General features: G+C 43.0%; 1 protein-coding gene across 6 annotated transcripts in view; it reads left to right on the top strand.

Annotated features, from left to right (window-relative positions):
• The window catches only part of LOC147707527 (lebercilin-like), a 318405-nt gene that overhangs the window by 114528 nt on the left and 180953 nt on the right, over positions 1 to 22924 (top strand). For all 6 annotated transcript variants that reach the window (XM_086926539.1, XM_086926538.1, XM_086926541.1 and 3 more), the window contains exon 2: positions 20576 to 20986. In XM_086926539.1, coding sequence (XP_086782665.1) covers positions 20608 to 20986 — 379 coding nt within the window. In that variant the 5' untranslated portion in view covers positions 20576 to 20607. The remainder of the gene's footprint in view (positions 1 to 20575; positions 20987 to 22924) is intronic.

The following is a 22924-nucleotide window of genomic DNA, read 5'->3' as shown; positions in this document are numbered from 1 at the left end:
GAATAATTGATTTACATGTGCATAAATATTTATCGTCCGTGCTGGAATTGGAAATAACTTGCTGCCGGAACTCATGAATTGGGGGTCAAAGGTATAGAGTAGGAAAGGGGCTGAAGTGACGAGGGTTGGAGCTTGAAAAGCAGTGTCTGACAGTCAGCAAACCTTGCTTGTGCTCGCTTTTCTTGCCTCTGTTCCCTGCTTGTGTGCGATTTTCTTGCCTCTGTTCCCTGCTTGTGTGCGATTTTCTTGCCTATGTTACCTGTTTCTTGCCTCTGTTCCCTGCTTGTGAGCGTGTTTTCTTGCCTCTGTTCCCTGCTTGTTTTTAGTGTCTCTGTTCCCTGCTTCTGAGCGTTTTTTCTTGCCTCTGTTCCCTGGGGCGTTACTGGGCGGAGATGGGCATGTGGCTGACCTAGACTGAGGGATGTCTGTGTGTGTGTAAAAGGTTAGGAGTGATGGCCCTTAAGGCACACGCATAAGGTGTAAAACCCCAGACCTTTGGGGTGTGTGTGTGTGTGTATGGCTCTGTGTGTGTGTGTATTAGGGTGACCAACTGGCATAGGTGCAAATTCAGGATGGTGAGTGTAAAAATTCAGGACAAAGGGTCAAAATTCAGGACAAAATTTCAGGACAAAAGGTCAAAATTCAGGACAAAACTTCGGGACAAAAGGTACATTTTACAGATATGCCAGAGGTGGTCGCGCAATAGTATATATGTAAGTAAATGGACAACCATCTAAGTACAAGTCAAAATAGGTTTATATTGGGTTGAGACAATCGTGCACTTCACGTTTTTTCAGTATGGCTGCAGATTGCTGCCTTAGACAGTTCAAAATTCGCATCTTGCTCCAGCAGGTACATTAATCACCAGACAATGGTGAACCACACCTGAATATAAGTGAAGCCGCTTTTATTGTTGATTGAAAACTACTGGATATATAAGGAACTTTGCAGTGCCAGCCCCCAGTAACAAAACCGCCCCCCACCCCTTTCCAGCCTCCCAGGGAAACACCCGATGCCGGTCCGGCCAGTCCTGCCTTGCTATCACCCTTCACTGGTGACCCTCATCTTCACTTAGACCGTCTCTCATGTGTGTTTAATTTCTCTTATAGTGTTACTCATCCCAACTATGTAGGGCAGGGTGTCGGAGTGCGTTACATCACACACATTATATAGAGACAATGGCTCATATTAACGTGAAACTCAATGTATAGAAAATGCTTCTTAAGATAATGGATGCTTCAAGGTGTAATCATTCTTTTATCTATTATTCAGTCTTTCACCATTCATTCTGTCCTTTCATCTATGTGCCCATTTATATCCATAAAAGAAGGGTTGTTACTAGACGCATAGCTTTTTGATAAAGTTTTCAATCTATAAGGTGCTCCAGAGAATCGCCCTCTGGCTGGGGGCGTGGTAAATATAGTGGGGTAGCACTCTCAAAATTGAGAAATGTCCTCCGGGCTCCTCAAGTGTCCTTATATGAAGGTTTCCTTTATGGTTCATATAAAATAAACAGCAAAGTTTATAGGTGGCGCTATCGTCATCCTCAACACATCTTACTACGAAGGCCAGGCATCCCTCCACCTCGCGGACACCAACACATACTTGAAGTTACAAAACAATCCCACCACTCAGTTCAAGGAAAGGCTTGACAACATACTGAGTTTGGCTCTTGAAAATGAAGTTATTACTGACAAAACTATCAAGTACCTTACCACCAAACATCCAAAAAGCCCCAAATTCTTTTTGGTTCCCAAAATACACAAGAATCTTCAGACACCCCCTTGCAGGCTCATAGTATCCACATGTGGCAGCATCCGTGATCCTGTGGGGAAATTTCTGGATAAATACCTACAACCTATTGTTACCTCCTTACCCACGTTTATCAGAGACACCACAGACTTTCTTAATAAACTCACCGTGTGGAAATAGAGGACCGTAACAATCTATTGCTGTGCACAGTTGATGTTTCATCCCTGTACACGTCCATCCCCCATTCCATGGGCATTGAAGCAATTGAATACTGTTTGTTGAGAACTGAATTGGACAATGACTTTAAACTTTTCTTAATGGAATTATTACAATTCACCCTATTCTACAGTTACTTCACATGGAAAGACAATTGGTATCAACAAATGACCGGAACCTCTATGGGCAATTCGGCAGCACCTGCCTATGCAAACATTTTCATGCACAGATTCGAAGAAGATCACATTCTCAACAAGACCAAATGGACCGATCATCTGAAAATGTTTGTAAGGTTCATAGATGACATTTTCTTAATCTGGCAAGGTCCACAAAACATTTTGCAAGAAGAATTGTCTCAACTCAAGACCATTGATCAAAGAATCCAATTCACTCACGAAATCCAAACAGAATCTATAAATTTTCTTGATGTTAACATCACCAACACCACCACAGGATTCAAGACTAGTTTATTCCGAAAGAAAACCAACAGGAATAATACTTTACATTATTCGAGCTTCCACCCACAACCTTTGAAAAACCACTTGCCATACAGTCAACTGATCAGAGCAAAAAGGATTACATCTGATGTCGTCCACTTCAAGAACGAAGTTCGAACCACCACACAGAGATTCAAAGCCCGAGGGTACCCTGACCAGATCCTCGAGCAGGCTAAACAACGGTGTGAGACAAAATCCAGAAATGAATTACTGTTGAATACGACTACACCTAAAAGAGACTCAATTACTGTCGTCTCCAAATACTCTACAGCCAGTAACAAATTCAAGCAGACCATCAAAAAACACTGGGAGATTCTCAGGATAGAACCCGACTTCAACAAGATTTTTGACAACGATCCAATCTTTGCCTACACTAGAGCTAAAAATCTAGGAGAACTCATAAAAACTTCCAACCGTACTATCACTGAATTCAAAGGAACAATTCCATGCAGAAATTGCAATCACTGCAACAGTGTAATTCTGGGAACTACTATCAACCACCCTATGAAGGGAAATAAGATTAAGGTCAGAGCCACAGCGACTTGTGATACCTCCAATGCCATTTATTTGTTGAAATGCCCTGGCGGCAAAATCTATGTCGGACAGACGGAGAGAAAATTAAAAATACGACTTAATGAACATAAGTCCAACATCAGAACCAAACAAACCAAATCATCTGTCGCTCAGCACTTCTTAGAAGCAGGTCACGGTATTAGTCAAATACGATATTGCGCTTTGGAAACGGTCACCAAACAAGAAGGCAAAGACAACCACATTGAACTGCTTAGAAGAGAGAATTATTGGATTTTCACACTGTCCAGCATGAAGCCACATGGTCTCAATGATCGTGTGGAATACTTATGTTATTTGTAATACGCTGACTTTCAGCCAATAGCTCCCAGAATGCGAAGAGTGACTAGCTCTTTCACTCCATGGTCACACCTTATTGTGCTAGTAATGATGAGATTTACCTTATGCCATATTCTTAATCATTGTTTGTTTATTCTACTATTAATTTAATATACCATGTGGTTACTCATTTATTGATCCGAATACGTCCGCAACTGTATCCGGTTTGTTACATTTCTACAGATTTACTTAGATGCATGATACCACGTTTCACTCTTTTACGTTTCCCTTATTGATCCTCTTTTCTTTTTCTTCTCACACTCACCGAGATCCTTTAATTTTTCTCGAGTGTTACACAACTTTAACTAGGCGTTCAACGTTGCTTCGCAACCACCTGGGTTTTAACTACATCCGGGGACTAGTCACGCCCAAACCCGGCCGAGAACCATTACACCCACAGTTAAACCCGTCAATGCACGCCACGGTAAGCCGCGCACATTTTCCTATAACTACCTCTTTCGTTCTTTAAGTAACCAGCATGTGCCTGAAATTTCTTCTGTTTGTACTTTCACCAGAGCACCTCGGATTCACCGTATTCTGTTTAAACACGGGTTTCTAACTTTATACAGCTACTTCTTAACGCGTAACACACGTCGATTCGTAATAAACCACGGGGTAATGCACCATTAGGAGTCACACTTTTTAAACTACCGTTCGTCCGCACGATTTCTGTATCACGCAGTTTAGCGTTTTAATAATTTGCTTCAGTCATTCAATACCTGCAGTATACCTATATTTCTCTTTGTTGACAGAACATATCCCTAGAAGAAGGCATGAACTAAATGCCGAAATCCATTGGGATGGTTTGAGTGCATTTTTCGAACTGAGATGTTATCATTGAATGTATACTTGTGAACACAACGAGATGCATTAAGAACATAAGATTAAAAATACGAGCATCACCAATATTTGAACTTTGCTGTTTATTTTATATGAACCATAAAGGAAACCTTCATATAAGGACACTTGAGGAGCCCGGAGGACATTTCTCAATTTTGAGAGTGCTACCCCATTTATATCCAAACATATTAAGTTCAAGTTCAAAAATGTATATAGCGCACTACTCACCCAGAGGGTCTCACGGCGCTTGGGGGAGGGTGGTGCATTTACTTATCGAATATCCAAGTTTTTAGTTGTTTTCTGAAGGAGAGGTGGTTCTGAGTAAGGCGGAGGTGGGTGGGGAGAGAATTCCAGGTCTTGGCCGCTAGGTAGGAGAAGGATCTGTCCCCCATGGTGGATCTATGGATGCGCGGAATTGCGGCGAGGGCTTGATTGGATGATCGTAGTTGGCGGGTGGGGGTGTAGAAGGACAGTTGTGTGTTGAGGCATTCGGGTCCAAGGCCGTAGAGGGCTTTGTGTGCGTGGGTGAGGAGATGAAACGTTATTCTCTTGTTGACGGGGAGCCAGTGGAGGTCTTTCAGGTGACCGGAAAGGTGAGCTTGACGAGGGATGTCCAGTATGAGTCTGGCTGAGGCATTTTGGATGCGTTGGAGTTTTTTCTGTAGTTTGGCTGTGGTTCCGGCGTAAAGGGTGTTTCCGTAATCCAGTCGGCTGGTGACCAGGGCGTGGGTGACCGTCTTTCTTGTTTCGGTGGGGATCCAACGGAAGGCTTTTTTGAGCATGCGTAGGATGTTGAAGCAGGATGATGAGACGGCGTTGGCTTGTCTGATCATCGAGAGGGAGGAGTCTAGGATGAAGCCCAGGTTACGTGCGTGATTCAACCATTTGCAAACCTATCCACCATATATCCTTCCATCCAGCATTACACTCAGCCATCCCTCCATCCACCCTTTCAGTCATCCATCCATTATTCATCTATCCACCCTTTCACCCCATCCATCCGTACAGTCATCCATCCACTCTTCACCCATCCATCTATTCACTCATCCATCCAGCCATTTACCCTTTCACCAATCCAGCCATTGATTCATTCACTTACTCATCCATCCACCCATCACTTATCCTTCCACCCATTCACTCTTTCAGTCATTCATCTTCCCTTTCACTCTCCATCCCCCTTTCACTTATCCATCCATCCATCCATCATCCACCCATCCATCTACTCATACATTCATTGATCCTATCACTCATCCATCCTTTCACTCATCCATCCATTTGTTCTCTCATCCATTCACCCTTTCACTTCTTCACTCATCTATTCATCCTTTTGTCCATCTACCCCTTTAACTCATCCATCCATACATTCACCATTTCACTTATCAATTCAATCCATCCATCCTTTCACTCATCTATCCACCCATTCACTCGCCCATCATCTAAGCTTTCACTCATCCAACCATCCTTTCATACACCCTTCCACCCTTTTACCCATCCATCTACCCTTCCACCCATACATCCATCTATTTACCTTTTCCCTCATCCATACTTCCACTCATCCATCCATCCTTTCTTGTATCTTTCTATTAACCCTTTCATTCATCCATTCATCCTTTCAGTTATCCATCCAGCCATTCACACATTCGTTCACTTATTTACTCACCCACCTTTTCACATTATGAGCTGAGCCTTTGTCTGCAGAGTTGTAGACAGAAGAGGCCCATCAAGAACTTCACCTTGCTGTAGTTCCTAAAGCAAGGGGTGGGGTGGGGCAAAGTTCACTATGCCCCTGCACATAGGCAGTCTGAAAACGTAGAAGTCATGAGTCACACATGATGCACAGTGCCAGGATGTGAGGTGACTGTGACATGGTGCTGTTTCCAGGGCTTGAAGTGGTGTAAAAAAACTGGAGGGTCTCTTCATAGGAGGTGTTCGATGTAATTAAGGGTGTAGCTTAAAACACCTAGGCTAAAAATCAGCGCTAGCGTAGTGTTCCGCCCGACTGGTATTATGTTGTTTCTGTCATTGCATCCAGATATATAATACAGCAAGTATCATTACACCAACAAAAAACAGGACTATTGGCTTTGTCAATGGTTGTTAGTTGTTTAAAATAAAAAAAAGCAGCAACCATGGCTTTGTTGGATATGATATTGAAAATACTTCAGTTAAAAAATGATGAGACAGTGAAAGAACGATAACCCGTTCTTTTTAACTTATTTTACAGGCTCCTTTATATAAACTGTTTACTTACGTTGCTAAAGATGCAGCATTAGCGTTTTGCCTTTTATTTTACAGAACGCCCTGCTGTACACTGAGGCAGGAGGAGGCCGCCACATGATTTACCAGCCCAGACTGCCCCATTGACATTCTGTATGTGGCAATCTTCAGCCCCATACAGAATGACGATGGGCGGGGAGGGGCTGCTCTTCTGCTCAAAGAGGAGCGCGAGGCGCCCCATCAGGAAGGTGATGGCCAAAATTACGGACAAAAGGCGTCCGTAAAAGGTTTCCTCACGGACAATGGACGTGAGGTCCAAATTACGGGCTGTCCGTGAAATTTACGGACGGTTGGTCACCCTAGTGTGTATGGCTCTGTGTGTGTGTGTATGGCTCTGTGTTGGTGTGGGTGGCTCTGTGTGTGTGTGTGTGTGTGGCTCTGTGTGTGTGCGTGTGTGTGTGGCTCTGTGTGTGGCTTTCTGTGTGTGTGTGTGTGTGTATGTGTGTGTGGCTCTGTGTGTGTGTGTGTGTTGGGCTGTGTGTGTGTGTGTGGGTTGGGCTCTGTGTGTGTGTGTGTGTGTGTTGGGCACTGTGTGTGTTTTTAGAGCACCTGTTCCCTGCTTGTGCCCGTTTGTTAGTGCCTCTGTTCCCTGCTTGTGAGCGTTTTTTTAGTGCCTCTGTTCCCTGCTTGTGAGCGTTTTTTCTTGCCTCTGTTCCCTGCTTGTGAGCATTGTTTCTTGCCTCTGTTCCCTGGGGCGTTACTGGGCAGAGATGGGCGTGTGGCTGTCCTAGACTGAGGGATGTCTATGTCTCTGTGTGTGTGTGTGTGTGTGTGTTGGGCTCTGTGCGTGTGTGTGTGTTGGGCTCTGTGCGTGTGTTGGGCTCTGTGCGTGTGTGTGTGTTGGACTCTGTATGTGTGTGTTGGGCTGTGTGTGTGTGTGTGTTGGGCTATGTGTGTGTGTGTGTTGGGCTGTGTGTGTGTGTGTGTTTTTGGCTCTGTGTGTGTGTGTGTTGGGCTCTGTGTGTTGGGCTCTGTGTATGTTGGGCTCTGTGTGTGTGTGTGTTGGGCTCTGTGTGTGTGTGTGTGTGGGTGTGTGTGTGTGTGTGTGTGTGTTGGGCGCTGTGTGTGTTTTTAGTGCCCCTGTTCCCTGCTTGTGATCGTTTTTTAGTGCCTCTGTTCCCTTCTTGTGAGCGTTTTTTTAGTGCCTGAGCGTTTTTTAGTGCCTCTGTTCCCTGCTTGTGAGCGTTTTTTCTTGCCTCTGTTCCCTGCTTGTGAGCATTGTTTCTTGCCTCTGTTCCCTGCTTGTGAGCATTGTTTCTTGCCTCTGTTCCCTGGGGCATTACTGGGCAGAGATGGGCGTGTGGCTGACCTAGACTGAGGGATGTCTATGTCTCTGTGTGTGTGTGTGTGTGCTGGGCTCTGTGCGTGTGTGTGTGCTGGGCTCTGTGCGTGTGTGTGTGCTGGGCTCTGTGCGTGTGTGTGTGCTGGGCTCTGTGCGTGTGTGTGTGTTGGGCTCTGTGCGTGTGTGTGTGTTGGGCTCTGTGTGTGTGTTGGGCTCTGTGTGTGTGTGTGTGTTGGGCTCTGTGTGTGTGTGTGTTGGGGTTTGTGTTGGGCTCTGTGTGTGTGTTGGGCTCTGTGTGTGTGTGTGTTGGGCTCTGCTCTGTGTGTGTGTTGGGCTCTGTGTGTGTGTGTGTTGGGCTCTGTGTGTATGTGTGTGTTGGGCTCTGTGTGTGTGTGTTGGGCTCTGTGTGTGTGTGTGTGTTGGGCTCTGTGTGTGTGTTGGGCTCTGTGTGTGTGTTGGGCTCTGTGTGTGTGTTGGGCTCTGTGTGTGTGCGGCTCTGTCTGTGTGTGAGTGCGGCTCTGTCTGTGTGTGTGTGGCTCTGTGTGTGGCTCTGTGTGTGGCTCTGTCTGTGTGTGTCTGGCTCTGTCTGTGTGTGTCTGGCTCTCTGTGTGTGTCTGGCTCTGTCTGTGTGTGTCTGGCTCTGTCTGTGTGTGTGTGGCTCTGTGTGTGTGTGTGGCTGTCTGTGTGTGTGTGGCTGTCTGTGTGTGTGTGTGGCTGTCTGTGTGTGTGTGTGGCTGTCTGTGTGTGTGTGTGTGTGGCTGTCTGTGTGTGTGTGGCTGTCTGTGTGACTGTGTGTGGCTGTGTGTGTGTGTGTGTGTGGCTCTGTGTGTGTGTGTGGCTCTGTGTGTGGCTATGTCTGTGTGTGTGGCGCTGTCTGTCTGTGTGTGTGGCGCTGGGCTCTGTGTGTGTTTTGGGCTCTGTGTGTGTGGTTCTGTGTGTGTGCGTGTGTGTGTGTGTGTGTGTTTCGCTCTGTGTGTGTGTGTGTGGCTCTGTGTCCACTAATACTCTCTACTGCTCTCTAATGCTCACCTATTGCCATTGTAAATGACAATACCATTTATTTATGTTTTTAAAAAAGATGAAAAAAATGCCATTTGCAATGCCAATAGCTCTAACTTTAACAAAGCCGAGACCATTGCATTGTAAATGCTTGTTTAGTAATGCTGCAAAACACAGAGCTGGTCAATGAACACAAGAACAACAATAACAAAAACGCAATGGCCTGGACGCCACATTATTTCGTAGGTGAGGCATCTGTTCAACATAAATCCGTGCACTTACAAACATTAAAAGGGGTTTTCTTTTATTTAACGATCAGAGATGCAAATAGTGCAAAAGAACTATTTTAAAACGATGCATGAATGCTTTAAAAAATAAAAAATAAATCAACGGTTGACAAAGGCGGGGTTTGGGAAGGGGGAAAAGCAACAGCAGACGAGGGGAGTGAAGCAACACAGTTGGAGAGAAACAACATGAAGGAGAGAAAATGGGCGAAAGAGCATTGTGGGCTGCAGGGGGCCAAAGAACAAAGGTGAGGTAAAGGAAGTGAGTGAGGGTGGTGGAGAGAAGAACACTGGCTCCCTTGTTTGCTCTCCCATCCAAGAGCAACTTGGATGGGAGAGCAAACAAGGGACACAGTTAGAAAACACATACACTGATGGAGTGCTTAAACAAAAAGAAACAAGCATTTACAATGCAATAGGTCTCGCATTGGTGAAAGCTAGAGCTCTTGGTGTTGAAAATGACAACGTTTTTTATTTTGTATGCATTGGAGTGATGATAATTGCATAGCCACATCGCCTTTCTTATGACTAGGTGGCACTGGAACCAGAAAATAAGAAATACGTTATCAGGGAGGGGAGGCGAGAGTAATAAATGGTAACATCCTGTAAATTTTAAACACACATAGGGAATGCGAGAATAAAGCATGTGAAATGTAAGCAGGATATATAGATATACATGGTCATGTGATCAAGGCAGGGATTTGTCAAAACTCGTTGTGATGGCGGCTGGTGGTGTTTCCGAAGAATAAAAAATTAGCACCAAACCTGGGTTTACGCTAGTCTTTTCATGGTCGGACAGACTGTGTAAGGTGCAAGGCTTGTGGTGTAATAAATAAATAAAAAAATAATAATAAAAAAAATAAATATAAATATATATATATATATATATATATATATATATATATATATATATATATATATATATATATATATATATATATATTTCACCAACTGCCCAAAGCATTCCAGGACGTACACTCAGCAGATTTAAACCATCCGGTTTATTTTCAAGGCGAGCCGACAATTACAATTTGGAGTTCATTCCATTGCCGACGTGTTTCGAGGCAAGCAGCCTCTTCTTCACAGGCAGCTTGTAGGAAACTTCACAGAGGGCTCTGCATGCACAATTTTTAAACCGGCATGGTAAAGCGCCGCAGCTGAGCCTTTCTACATCACATGATGGGAGGAGCTCTTTAATTACCTGAACGGAGGCATCTTGCACGAACTGCGGCATTTGAAAAAGGCTTAACGCCGAAACCGGTCATGCTGACTTCCTTTAATAAATGTTCACTGGAGCCCCGCTGTGTCCCTTCCTTCTTTTTATGTGAGAGAGGACGTTTGGCATATTACGAGTGCATCCCTGTGGCACTCTTGAAGGGTCCCTCCCTGCTTGGGGTGTGAATACTACAGGACATTGGGAAACCAACGAGCATTCTTCGAGTTATCGAATTTTCACACTCCGCCTGCCTGTCGGTGTCATCATTGAAGCTACTACCCTTGATGGTTCGGGACTTCCCGAGGGGCGCGCGCATTGTCCTGCGCTTCCATGGCTTCACGACATCGAGAGTACGGGCTAGGGAGTAGGGGACATAGGAACATTTATTCCCTGCAACTTCGTGGGTGACTTACCACTGCGACGCTTTCAACTTCAACCAAATGCATGATGGGAACAGAAGTCCGTGGCAGAGGCTTCTGTGGAACTGGCATGGTAAAGCGCCGCAGCTGAGCCCTTCTACATCATATGATGGGAGGAGCTCCTTAATTACCTGAACGGAGGCATCTTGCACGAACTGCGGCATTTGAAAAAGGCTTGACACCGAAACTGGTCATGCTGAATTTCTTTAATAAATGTTCACTGGAGCCCCGCTGTGTGTGTATATATATATATATAAGGTCCGGCTATGTGACTCCTCACACATCCATCAGGTACAGATCTCCATAACACCAAGAAGTTAAATCAAAAGTGGCTTTATTTTTCCCTCGCCATCGGCATGACGCGTTTCGGCCGTCAAAAAACGGCCTTGATCACATGGCTTCAAATGACCAATGGGGGTGTTTATATACTGTGCTCAAAAAAAGAAGATAATAACATCGGGTCACATGGGTAAGGGACATAGAGAAAATGCTGATCTACACATGTGCACTAAGTACAAACTCAAATAATACAAATTATTTATATACATGAGCTCATTCCGAACAATGTATAAACATATTATTGAAAATATTTCATCTTTGATAAACATTGTTAATTCGATCGAATTTGCATATCGAAAAAAATAAAGTGCAAGTGCATGATTGAGCTCAATGTTGAACTATGTAATGGTTTAGGAGTATGTACAAAGGGGTGCAAAAATAGGCTCATTCTTTATACCTCATAGGATTTATACTAGTCATGAAGTATGTGTGAATTACTGATATCATGTCCCTGAATGATAAAACAAACCCATAGGATGTTATTAAAAAAAAAATAAAACAGTGCTCAAGTGCTCTAAAGTGCATGAAATACTCGCAGTGTGTACACATATGTAATGATTTCTTCCAAATCACAACAATAGATGTCATGTACCATAATGTACCTGCGCTAGTGTTATCAACCAAACACAGTTAAAAACAATTATAAGGCATTGCCGCTGATGCTGTGAGTTCACTATAGCCATAGTGACTAAGTAACAACAATTAATATTTCAATAGAGAAAATATTTCATCAACAAGACTCAGACAGAAAATATATGTATAATGAACTGAAACTTGATATGCGTTGCATTTAGAAAAGGGAGAAACACTCCAAAAGAAAGAGTTACACAGGTCAGGGGAAAGGGAGGCATTTAAACAAGGTCCTACTCAGATAACTACATGACAGGATAATAGAATCAAGTTTACAAGAAAACTTGTAAATCTTTCCCCCTATTGAGCCCATTTGGTATTCTGGTGTTTAAGAGTACAATGTATTTGCTCTCAAGTTGTCTCAATGTTTTCTCACGATCCCCACCCCGGATATTCTTGGGGACGGAGTCAATGACAAAGTGGGTGAGGTGATTCAAGTTCTTGGCATGTACAAGTTCAAAGTGACGGACAACAGGGTAATTTGCATCAGAGTTAACTATTGCCCTGAGGTGCTGTAATATGCGATTGAAAACCTGTAACTTAGTACTGCCCACATACTTAAGCTTACACGAGCACTCTAATACATAGACAGCATGATCAGTGCGACAAGTATATAGTTCTCTGATCGGTGTAGGCATGGGATTAAATGAAGACTGAAATTCCACCGTGTTCACCCCGAACTTGCATGCTCTGCATGAAATACATTTGTGAAAGCCTCTTTTATTGGAAACCCACACCTTACTCTCATTCACCTCTGGACTAGTTCTCACTAAACCATCTCTCATTGAGGGTCCTCTCCTGAAAATGATAGAGGGTTCTGTAGGTAGTAATGGTGACAAATTGATGTCAGTGTGGAGTATGGGCCAATGTTTTTTAAGAATGCCCCTTATTTTTTCTCCTCAGTGTTAAAAGTTGTGATTAAACTGACCGTATTGATGTCATGTTTAGGGGGACTTTCTGCCTCAACGCTCACATTTACAATGGGTTCTCCCAAGAATTCCTCTCTGCTGGTACTGCTGGCCTTATCTTTAGCTACCAAAACATCATCCATAAGATAACCACGCTTTAGAAATCTTTGAATGGCCTCATTCTGGCAGATGTTGAGATCTGACTCGGAACTGCATATTCTGCGCATCCGTATGAATTCCCCATGGGGATACTTTTTATAAGATGTTTAGGGTGCGCACTGGAGGCGTGCAGGATAGAATTTCCAGCCGTGCTTTTTCTATGGAGTCTGGTGGCTAAGGCATTATCTTGGACATAAATATCAACGTCCAAGAATTGGATATTGGTTTTGCTGATCTGACTGGTGAACGAGAGGTTAAGGCTGTTGATATTTATAGTCTCAACAAAGTCTGTGGCAGAACTTTCATCTCCCTTCCAAATCATACAGATGTCATCAATAAATCTCCAATAATGGACGATATTATTGGTGAAACCAGGGATGTGCCTGAGGACATGCTCCTCCCACCACCCTACATGGAGACACGCATAGGTGGGAGAGAAGCATGCCCCCATGGCAACCCCTCTTAACTGCTGGTAAACGTCTTTATTAAATAAGAAGTAATTGTTCATTAAACATAACCTAATCATAGAAACTAGCATGTCATTGTGGTTTTTATACATGAGGTTACGTTGATTTAAATAATACTTTACAGCGTTAAGACCATCCGTATGTTCAATACTGGTATACAGGGAGCAAATGTCAAGGGCCACCAGAATGTACCCATCTCTCCATTCCACCTCTCTTAATTTAGACAAGAAATGCCATGTGTCCTTAATGTAGGAAGGTAGACTCACAACAAAATTCTGCAAAAAGAAATCAACATATTTTGACATGGGCTCCATAAGGCTCCCTTGGGCCGAAATAATAGGCCGGCCTGGAACAGGGGACACCTGTTTATGGATTTTGGGTATCAAGTACAAGGTAGGGGTCAGTGGATTGTCAATTTTCAAATACCCCAGTTCTTGCTTGGTTAAAAGACCTTCCCTCTTCCATTGGTGCAGTTCTTTGTGAATGCTATCTTTAAGGTTACGAATTTCACAAAAATTGCCCTTCCTGTAACATACAGTGTCAGAGAGATGGCGATGTGCTTCATCCATATAAAGGTCTTTGGGCCAGATGACGATATTACCTCCTTTATCAGCCTTATTTATAATCAGATTGGAATTACTCCTAAGTTTTTTCATAAGATTGAAGTATTGTTTCTCCAAGTACTTATGTCTTTTGTTCTTTCTAGAAGTTTTTATTTGCAATGCCTTAAGATCCTCCGTGATCATGTCATTGAAAGTGTCGATTGCATCTTTTGGCATCAATGGCATGAATGTGGATTTTGGTTTAAATGGGGTTTCACTCGGTGCATTGATGCTCATCCCCATTCTGTCACATTTTGCTTGAGTGCAGATGCTGGTGAAACTCTCCTCTAACGCCAATTCATGGGCTGTTTGCATTGCCCCCATATCTGCCACTTGAAACACAGAAGATGGATGTAAGGAACTACTGATAGAGGTTGCTTTCTCTTGGACATTAGCAAGTTTAAAATGTTTTTTTAACTTCAACTTACGAATAAACTTGAAGACGTCAATCCTAGTTTGCACATAGTTGTAACCATTTTTCGGACAGAAGGAAAGACCTAAAGACAACAGTTGAATTTCTGCTTTAGAGCGGTCTGCTTCAGATAAGTTGATGACAGTGTTATCCATGTCAGTGGTGGAATTCATATTCGTGGTAACTGTATTGCTAGATTCACGGTCAGTGGTCATGGTGGTATATTATATATATATATATATATATATATATATATATATATATATATATATATATTTAAACCATCCGGTTTATTTTCGAGGCGAACCGACAATTACAATTTGGAGTTCATTCCATTGCCGACATGTTTCGAGGCAAGCAGCATCTTCTTCACAGGCAGCTTCTAGGAAAGTTCACAGAGGGCTCAGCATGCACAATTTTATATTCCCGCCTACCAGGGGCGTTGCTAAGTGCTTCATACTTTGTTGGTGCATGCTGGGACTGATAGTCAATTCCAGAGCTATTCTGTTCCCTAAGTGGGTTCTGTGGTCTTTCACAATAAAGCAACATTTGTCCTATAGTAGGGTTCCAAAGAGGACGTCGGTTCCATTAAGCCAAATCCGCTGCTCTGCATATCTGGCGTGAAGTGGTTTCCGCCGCAGTCTCACCCGTAGCCACAAGGTAGGGGATGGTGCTGTCCTGCGCGGTCGAGCCACCGCGTTATCATGTGTTTCACCAACTGCCCAAAGCATTCCAGGACGCACACTCAGCAGATTTAAACCATCCAGTTTATTTTCAAGGCGAACCGACATTTACAATTTGGAGTTCATTCCATTGCCGACGCGTTTCAAGGCAAGTAGCCTCTTCTTCACAGGCAGCTTGTAGGAAAGTTCACAGTTCAGTTCAAGTTCATTATTGCAGCCCAGAAGAAGAGGTTCAGTTACCTTGAAACGCGTCGGCACCCTTAAATGATGTGGAGCGATTAAATCAGACTGCAACCTGCCGCCGGAGGGCACAGCACTGTTGTGTGCTTCCTAATGCTACCGGCAATTTGGTGAAATAAATATATATATATATATCTATATATATATATATATATATATATATATATATATATCCGCTCCACTCGCACCAGCCTGTCGCACTCAAAGGCGGGTGCCTGCCAGTCAGGGGTGCACCCGACAACAATGTCTGCTCCAACAATCCCTCCCCGCAATCCTCGGGAAACAGGAGGCAGCACTCCAACGATAGGTAACACAAAGTTCTTTAATTTCTCACAAAGCGCTTTCGGCACTCGGCCTTCGTCATTGATGAGACGCTAGCAACTACCATCCACTTACATTTAAACACCCGCGTTGCACGGGTAGTAAACATAAAGATAGGACTATAATGACAAAACAAAATCGGAAAGTGGCGGTCGCCATCTTAGAGTGGTTATTGTTGCATTGTGTTAATCGCTTATGCAGCCAATAATACACTAGTGGATATCCAAAGCACACTAAGGCTATTATCAACACACAATGCAAATGTTTAACTTATATTATAGAATCACGCCCTGGATGGGCAAATAAAGCCAAAATCGGACGGCATCTGCCAATTCAGAATGGGTGCAATATGCAAATATAACATACAAATATAACAGTGTTAGAATGATGTGGAGATCGAAATTGGTCCCACACGCCATATGGCCATAATATTAACACTAAACTCATAGTCCCCCTTTCTCTTCATGTTATAAAGCCCTGGATGGGCAAAAATTAATCATAATGTCTGCAACGTATCACAATCCTCATGGAGAAAATTCATTAAAAATAAATACATCATTCTAGTTGAAAACAACCAGAGAACATGAAGCAATGTTACGGTCAATTCAAGTCAATCAATTCATCCCAGATGTACAGCTAAATCCTCATGCATGTTCAGTCCAGTTGGCATTTTGCTCAGCAGGTCTATAATATATCGCGATTCCAACCGCCTTAACTTTAAGAGTCTGTCACCACCCCTTACATTCACAGGGACAGAGTCCAAGCAGAAGAAGGTAAGCAAACAGGGTATATGTATATATACACACCCTGTTTGGGTGTGTATATATATATATATATACCCTGTTTGTGAGTAAAACCAATCTGGTCACTTTGCAACCACTATATCTTGCTTCCTTTAGTGTTTTTTTTTCATTCTTCACTTTTTCTTGTTTCGTCTTCGCGACGCAGCTGTACTTTTTAATAGAAAAATGTGTGGAAAAGTCGGCATTTGCAGCCAAAGGTTTTGGATCTATTTCACAGGGTAACAAAGAAAGGGAACTAGAGGAAAGAGGGTAAGAGCGATTTGTTGAAGTCAGGGTTTTCAGAAAGTGGGGCGGAGCGAGGCAGGGATGACGAAAATGAGGGGGAGGGGCAGTTATAGAGGAGGAGACGTGAACACTGACTGTTGTTGAAAGAAAGAAGAGAAAACAAGAGCGAGGGATGCCAGGATAACACGATGAAGTTCAGTCCTCGGTTTCAACGCACGTTTCAGATTTTAACACAAAGCAGCCCACAAAGATTTCTCTGTGCCAAAAGCCTGGTAGATATTTATAGAGGAAAGTGAATCGTAAGCTCGTACAATGTTCACCGTGTCAATCCAGTAAATTTAAGACGCAGTGCCACATTATACAAAGCTGCGCCAATGCAGTTTTAATCATAAACACAAACAAGCATGCCTTTGATCGCATTCATTACAGTCTTTCATGCAAGGCACAGGCAGTCACAGAGTTCTATATTAACAGCAACACAACATGGCTGTTCAATAGCAAGATCAGAGGAAAGGTGTTCAAATTAGTGGATGTGGAGACAAACCAGGAATGATGCATGTTATCACCTATTTATAGGGCACTCACCTTTGGAAAGCACCTTGAGAATTATATAATCACCTTGAGTGCTGTAGGTTTTGCATATCAAAGTGTGCAAGATCTATCAAAGTCTCTAGTTACAAAAGCAACAACAACCTAGTTTGAAGCTGCCGATGCTTTATTATTAAGTTTAAATTATTGGATTAGTAGCAATGAAAACATCTTAAGGGAACAGGACGGTCATATTCACTACTTTCCCATCAGGGAGGCTGTACGTTCGACTCCCTTTTGGTTAACACAAGCGGTCTATTGCCACCTAATGAAAGAATACCCACGTTAGATTGCGGTAACAATCGCATGCAAAGTAGCGTTTCAAGCCTGCACCACACCCCATGGCCCGCAGCTGTGGTACTAGCGCAGCTATAAGGAAGCGAAGGCTGCCCGGTAGTAGATCGCGAAGTGCAGGTGGAGTAAATCAAATTAATGTACCTCCTTAATGTGAGCCGCAAAATGAGAAGTAGTTTTCCATTGAGCCCCATATTGTGAAGCCCCTCCGAAGCATCTCATAGAAAGTCAACAAAAAGTACAGTGGGCTGAGTCCACACAGCACAGCACACCACGCCCATTAGCTGCCCGGGAATAGAGCGGCAAGTAAGTCAGCACGTATAGAAATAAACCACGTCCAGTGCTGGCTGAAAGTAACAAGCTCGCCTTCTTGCGCCTCGATTGAATGTCACTGCACTCTGAAGAACATCACTGGGCTTCCGCCGCCAGCCCGAAAACTGGAAGTTCTGGAGCGTCACGCCTGTCGTACGCGCGTGTGTGTGTGTGTGTGTGTGTGCGCGCGCGCGATTGCGAGAGGCAGACTTGCCTCGGAAGCGGGACAGGAGATGTGCACGGCATGTGGCTGTACGTGCGCGCACACATGCCGAAATCGCCGACAGCCCTGCGCGTGCCCATCTCCTGTCCCACTTTCAGAGCAAGTCGCTAACAATCGAGCCTTCGCTGAACAGCAGCTAGACCTAAAAAGTAGCTCTCTAAAAGTGGGCAGATGAAGACAGAAGCCAGACATTCAAAGAGATGGTAAAGCAGCTTTGCTCTATGGGAGGAACAAACAGAAGATGGACAGACTGAAACAAGGAAAGCTATCCAATAGAAAGCAAGAAAATAAGGCTGACAGCAAAGACAACCAATGGAAAGCAATGGGGGGCTGCAAGCCCTTTACTGTTCTTGATAAGCCCACGGTATGTCTTTTGCAACCAGACAGCTTGTGCAGTCTGGTAGGCTCAACCTAAAAGGAAGAATTGCAGTAGTGAGTCTGTGCAAACAGAGCACAGAATCGACTTTCAGAACAAAACTTAGTTTTTGGGGACAAAGTCAGGTTGATTACTGAGCACCTTTATGACTTCCATTTGTGCCTCTTCTGAAGTATATAGTTGTTTTATGTGTGCTGTCCGTGTTTCTTGCCTTATACAGTTTCCCCTTTTATACATAGCTTCATTTAATCTGTTTACAAACTGACAAAATTCAGACTGCTTATTAGGTCTTAATAGTGCATGCACTGTGATCTATTGATCTTCATAATATTTCATTTTGCCTTCTCACAAATATTGTCAAGCTACTGTCTACCTGCCTTAAGCAGGAGCATCTTTTGAACGTAGGCAATAGTCATATTGATTTCCTACCTCTTAATGGCGAGATGGCAAATTCTGACACAAAAGCTACCTGTCTCTCTTAAGAAACAGCAGTCCTTGCATTATCCACGTCCACCTTCTTTGAAAATTGAGATATAATTCTTCAGTCAGATCTACTCCCAAAATATTTGCCCCATTTCTTTTAAAGGAAGAACAAACTGTGAATAATTGATGCCTTACCCAGCATTTTTTAACCTATGGTCCAGGAAGACAGCCAATGGAGAAGAGGGGCGGGTCAAGCCCCACACTAAGAGACATGAGATCTCGTCGGCGAGACTGCGCAAGCGTAGCCTACGCAGGCAGAGACCTAAAAACATTGGCAAAGCTGCTAAGTCTTGTAGACGAGACCTACTAGCTTTACCAATCTTGGGACCTGGATTTTTAAGATGAAACTAGCATAGAGCTGCCCAGAGTTGCAGATTAACTATCTAATCTTAGTAAGTCAATACGCGTCTCTATGGCTGTTCTGTTCCACTATTAAAGGTAAACATGAAGTTAACTTGGTATATTTTTGTATTTGTATTTATTAGCAAATAGGACCTCCCATGAAAAACAAATATCTTTCCCATATATGTTGCCCACCTGGCAGCCTTCATTACCATGTTTGCAGGTGAGATGAAGCTCCTATAAGCTTAGCCGATGTCACTATCATGTCTCGATCATGCCGAGCAGTATTGGAGAGATTTCGCGTTTTTCAAATTATATTTGGTATAGTGAATAGGTAGACCTTGTTTCTATGTGATTCTGAGCGCATGGCATAATGTTCTGGTTGCTTAGCTAGATCCTACACTGACTCTCCCGCTCTATGTGCAGTACCTCATGTTTGACATACTGTAATAATATATTCTCTGTAAAGAACTTCATTGATCCCGGATACTAGATACATGCTATAACAATTACCCTAAACATGACAAGTTAATGTAAATAGATTTTGATGTTGCTTGCTTAGCCACTGCTGTTTCCAAATTAGGGTTCTCTGTTCGTTCTGCAGTGTGTTAAAACGTTGGTGGCTGTTGACACACTACTTCAAAACCTGGATGAAATCTAATTGAAGACCATGTGCTATCCTCAATCAGTACCATTCTTGACCTGTCTACAGGCACGTGTGTGAAGAACATGTTTTGCTTGACTGCTCAGGTTTTACATCAGAATAATCGTTCCTTCGCACTATGTATAGCATCAGCTTGCATTGAAATTTTTCTCGGCACAGGCCATTTGTCATAATCTATAATTTTTTTAAGTTTTACTTCTGTGACTCATGCTTTTCTTGGTGAACGTATTATATTTTATTATTTCTGTAATGGGCTTTGGGTCAGCCATTCAGCCGTTGGCTTATTTTGTTCTAGAACCTTTAGCCATTGGCTTCTTTAGCTCATTATACATCTGCCATTTGCTTGAGACTTTGTCAATTATATCTTGGGTCAGCCTGCACGACTAGTTCAGTTTCCTCTTTTCTGTCGAATGTGCGCTTCTACCTCAATTTGATAGCAAGAGACTACATTTGAAAAAGAATCTTAAAAATGATACTACAGAAAAAAGCGTGTTTCTCCTGCAGCATCCCATTTTTAGATGCTTTTCTATGCACTTTTATCTCCATTGCTGCCAGGCAAACAAGCAGTGGCAAAGCCAATAAATTTGATGTTTGTACAGCATGCGCACATCCAATCACAATCCATACAAATAACAAACTTATTTGCTTTGCTAATGTTTTTTTTCTGTCTGTCTACCTATAGTTGTGTTTAGGTGCGCGGTAGGAAAGTTATTTAATTACTGGTTACGTTAATGTAGTAATGAGACTGATGTGTCTGTGAGCTTTAAAAATATTAAGCTTTATTTTTGTGTATTGCTTTTTTTTAATTTCTAGAAAATGCATTCTGAGAGTTGCTCACTACTAAAATGAGCTCCTATAGCCCACGCTCGGGACATGCAGACAACCAATCACCTGAAAAATATCGGCTGGCTAGCAAGAGCCCCTCCAGAAGAAAAGTTAACTCTAATATCAAGAAGAGTTCAAGAAGGCAACTCCGGAAGAGCAAGCTGAATGAAGAGAGCAGTTTAACTATGGGTGAGAGGGGAAGAACTAAAAGTCGGGACCGTGAACATGATAGAAACTCTGACACTGATAAGAACAGTGACTCCTACTATTCTGATGATTATGACAATACAACGTATGGCTCTGAGCGGTCCCCAACACCAAGCTCAAAGGCGCAGTCCCCCATGCCTAGAAGAAAAGCTCAAAAAAGTTTGAGGTCCAGCACGCCTCTGCATAGCCAGGGTAAGCAAGTCATTCTTAATGCATTCTGTCTTATGTTTACCTCTGTCGCTGCTGCTTGTGCATTTTGTGAGGGAAGGGAGATCAACATAGTTGCATACTTAACATTTTGCAAATATATTTCCTGATACCCGTTTTGTTACACCAACTGTATTTAGTTTTTTGCATCATAAGTGGCTGGCTGATGACTTATTGTTTGGTATGTTATTGTTTCCTTTAGGGAATACACTAGTGTTGAGGTAGGAGTTTCTGACTTGAAAGTTCCAGAAAAGAAGGTTGGGAAGTTAACCTCTTGTACCGAAAGCAATAAGTCTTCAAGGCTTTTCTAAATTTGAGGGGATTTTCAGTGGTTTTAATGTGGTGCAGCAATAGTGTCTGTGCCCAAACAAACATGGCATAATCTTTATGGGGAGTTGATCCTGTATAATATATTTAAGGACTGGTGCTCACAAACCAGTAAAGAATGATCAAATGTAGTAATATGGACATTCTGGCAGCAGGTTAAATGAATAGTACCTTGAATTTCCTCTACTTACCAACTGAAAGCCAGTGTAAGGATCTTAAAGTAAGAAAATGTGGTCCCTAGTCATGACTATTGAGAAGTAGACACGTAGAACAAGTCTGCACTGGCTGAAATTGCTCATGAGATATCTTTGCAGGCATCTATGAAAACTGATGGCCTATGGGTAGGTGAGATGAGATCATAGTAGTCACTGCCCAGGTATTGCCTGGAAATCCTTGTATGTCCTGAGGTTCTTATAGCTTTTGGTGAACTAATATAAAACCATGGTCAGTTGAGACCAGCGATTCTGTAATTAGGCGTCAAGCTGTGTAACAAAAAAGTAACCTTTGTTTTGCAGTTAGATTTAAGCTAGTCACGACAAATTTAAGCTAGTCACGACAAATTTATGAATCTGTAGCCTGAAGACAGGCCACTGATTTCAAATTATCTTCTTCAGTATTCATTTTCTGAAACCTCTGTGTTTCACCTGCATTTTGCACATCCTAAGTGCAGGGTTGGGTGAATGCTGCAAGAGGATGGAGGCCAATATTAACACTTTAGCAATCCCACAGGTCAGAATTTACATATGTCTGATTTTAGGTTATTTCCAGGCCTTTAACCCTGTCGAGTAAAAAAGGATTAAAAACAAACCAGAAATTGGTTGTGCAAAGTTGCTCCAGCAATATATTCTTGTTAATGTTCCAGAATAGTCCAAACGGATCTAACTAGATAAGTGCCCTGATTTCTCTTCACTGACCTTCATCCCTAGATTAACTACAATGGACTCTGACACCTTGCTGGAGATCTTAGCTTTCTTGGCTTGGGTTCAAGACGTGTTCCCCCCCAAAAATTAGCCAACTTTATAGTGGCACATAGTGATTAAGACCACACCTGCCTATGCTCTGGTGATTCTACGTGTTGCATCTCTCAGCTCGCTCAGTCATGGTCTCTTTCTGTGATTTGACAAACTGGGAATGGGCACGATTGGCCTCTGTTAGAGATATGTTTGAGGAGGGTTTTCTCATATATTTCTTTGCCTTTTCTGAATGGTTTGGACTGTCTCAGGTTAAAACCTCACCTATGAAAGTTACGGCATACGATCCAGCAGACCTGGCAGAACCCACATGCAGACCCCCGTGCGTACACAGCATTGCAAATGCTCCACACAGCAGGGCATGGGAGGAAGTGGATTACTTGTCTATATACAGGGCTCCGGGAACATGCATGGGTATCCTTACATGGCCCTTAAACTTACCTGAGAGAGGGAGCTCCATATTGTCTTCAGTGAGGCATGCCATGATGCGATGTCCCTCTTGGATTGTATGCAACACCCCATTTAAATGTATACTAACCTGTATTCTACATAGAGCATACCTTATTCCTTTTTTGTTTGTTGCATTTGCAACACAAAAGAATCAATAGCGAACAAAAAAAGAAGC

Source organism: Lissotriton vulgaris, chromosome 6 (assembly GCF_964263255.1).
Source record: "Lissotriton vulgaris chromosome 6, aLisVul1.2, whole genome shotgun sequence".
In the NCBI taxonomy this organism is placed as follows: domain Eukaryota; kingdom Metazoa; phylum Chordata; class Amphibia; order Caudata; family Salamandridae; genus Lissotriton; species Lissotriton vulgaris.
The sequence above is the reverse complement of the archived record's forward strand: the minus strand, read 5'-3'. Positions and strand labels throughout refer to the sequence as shown.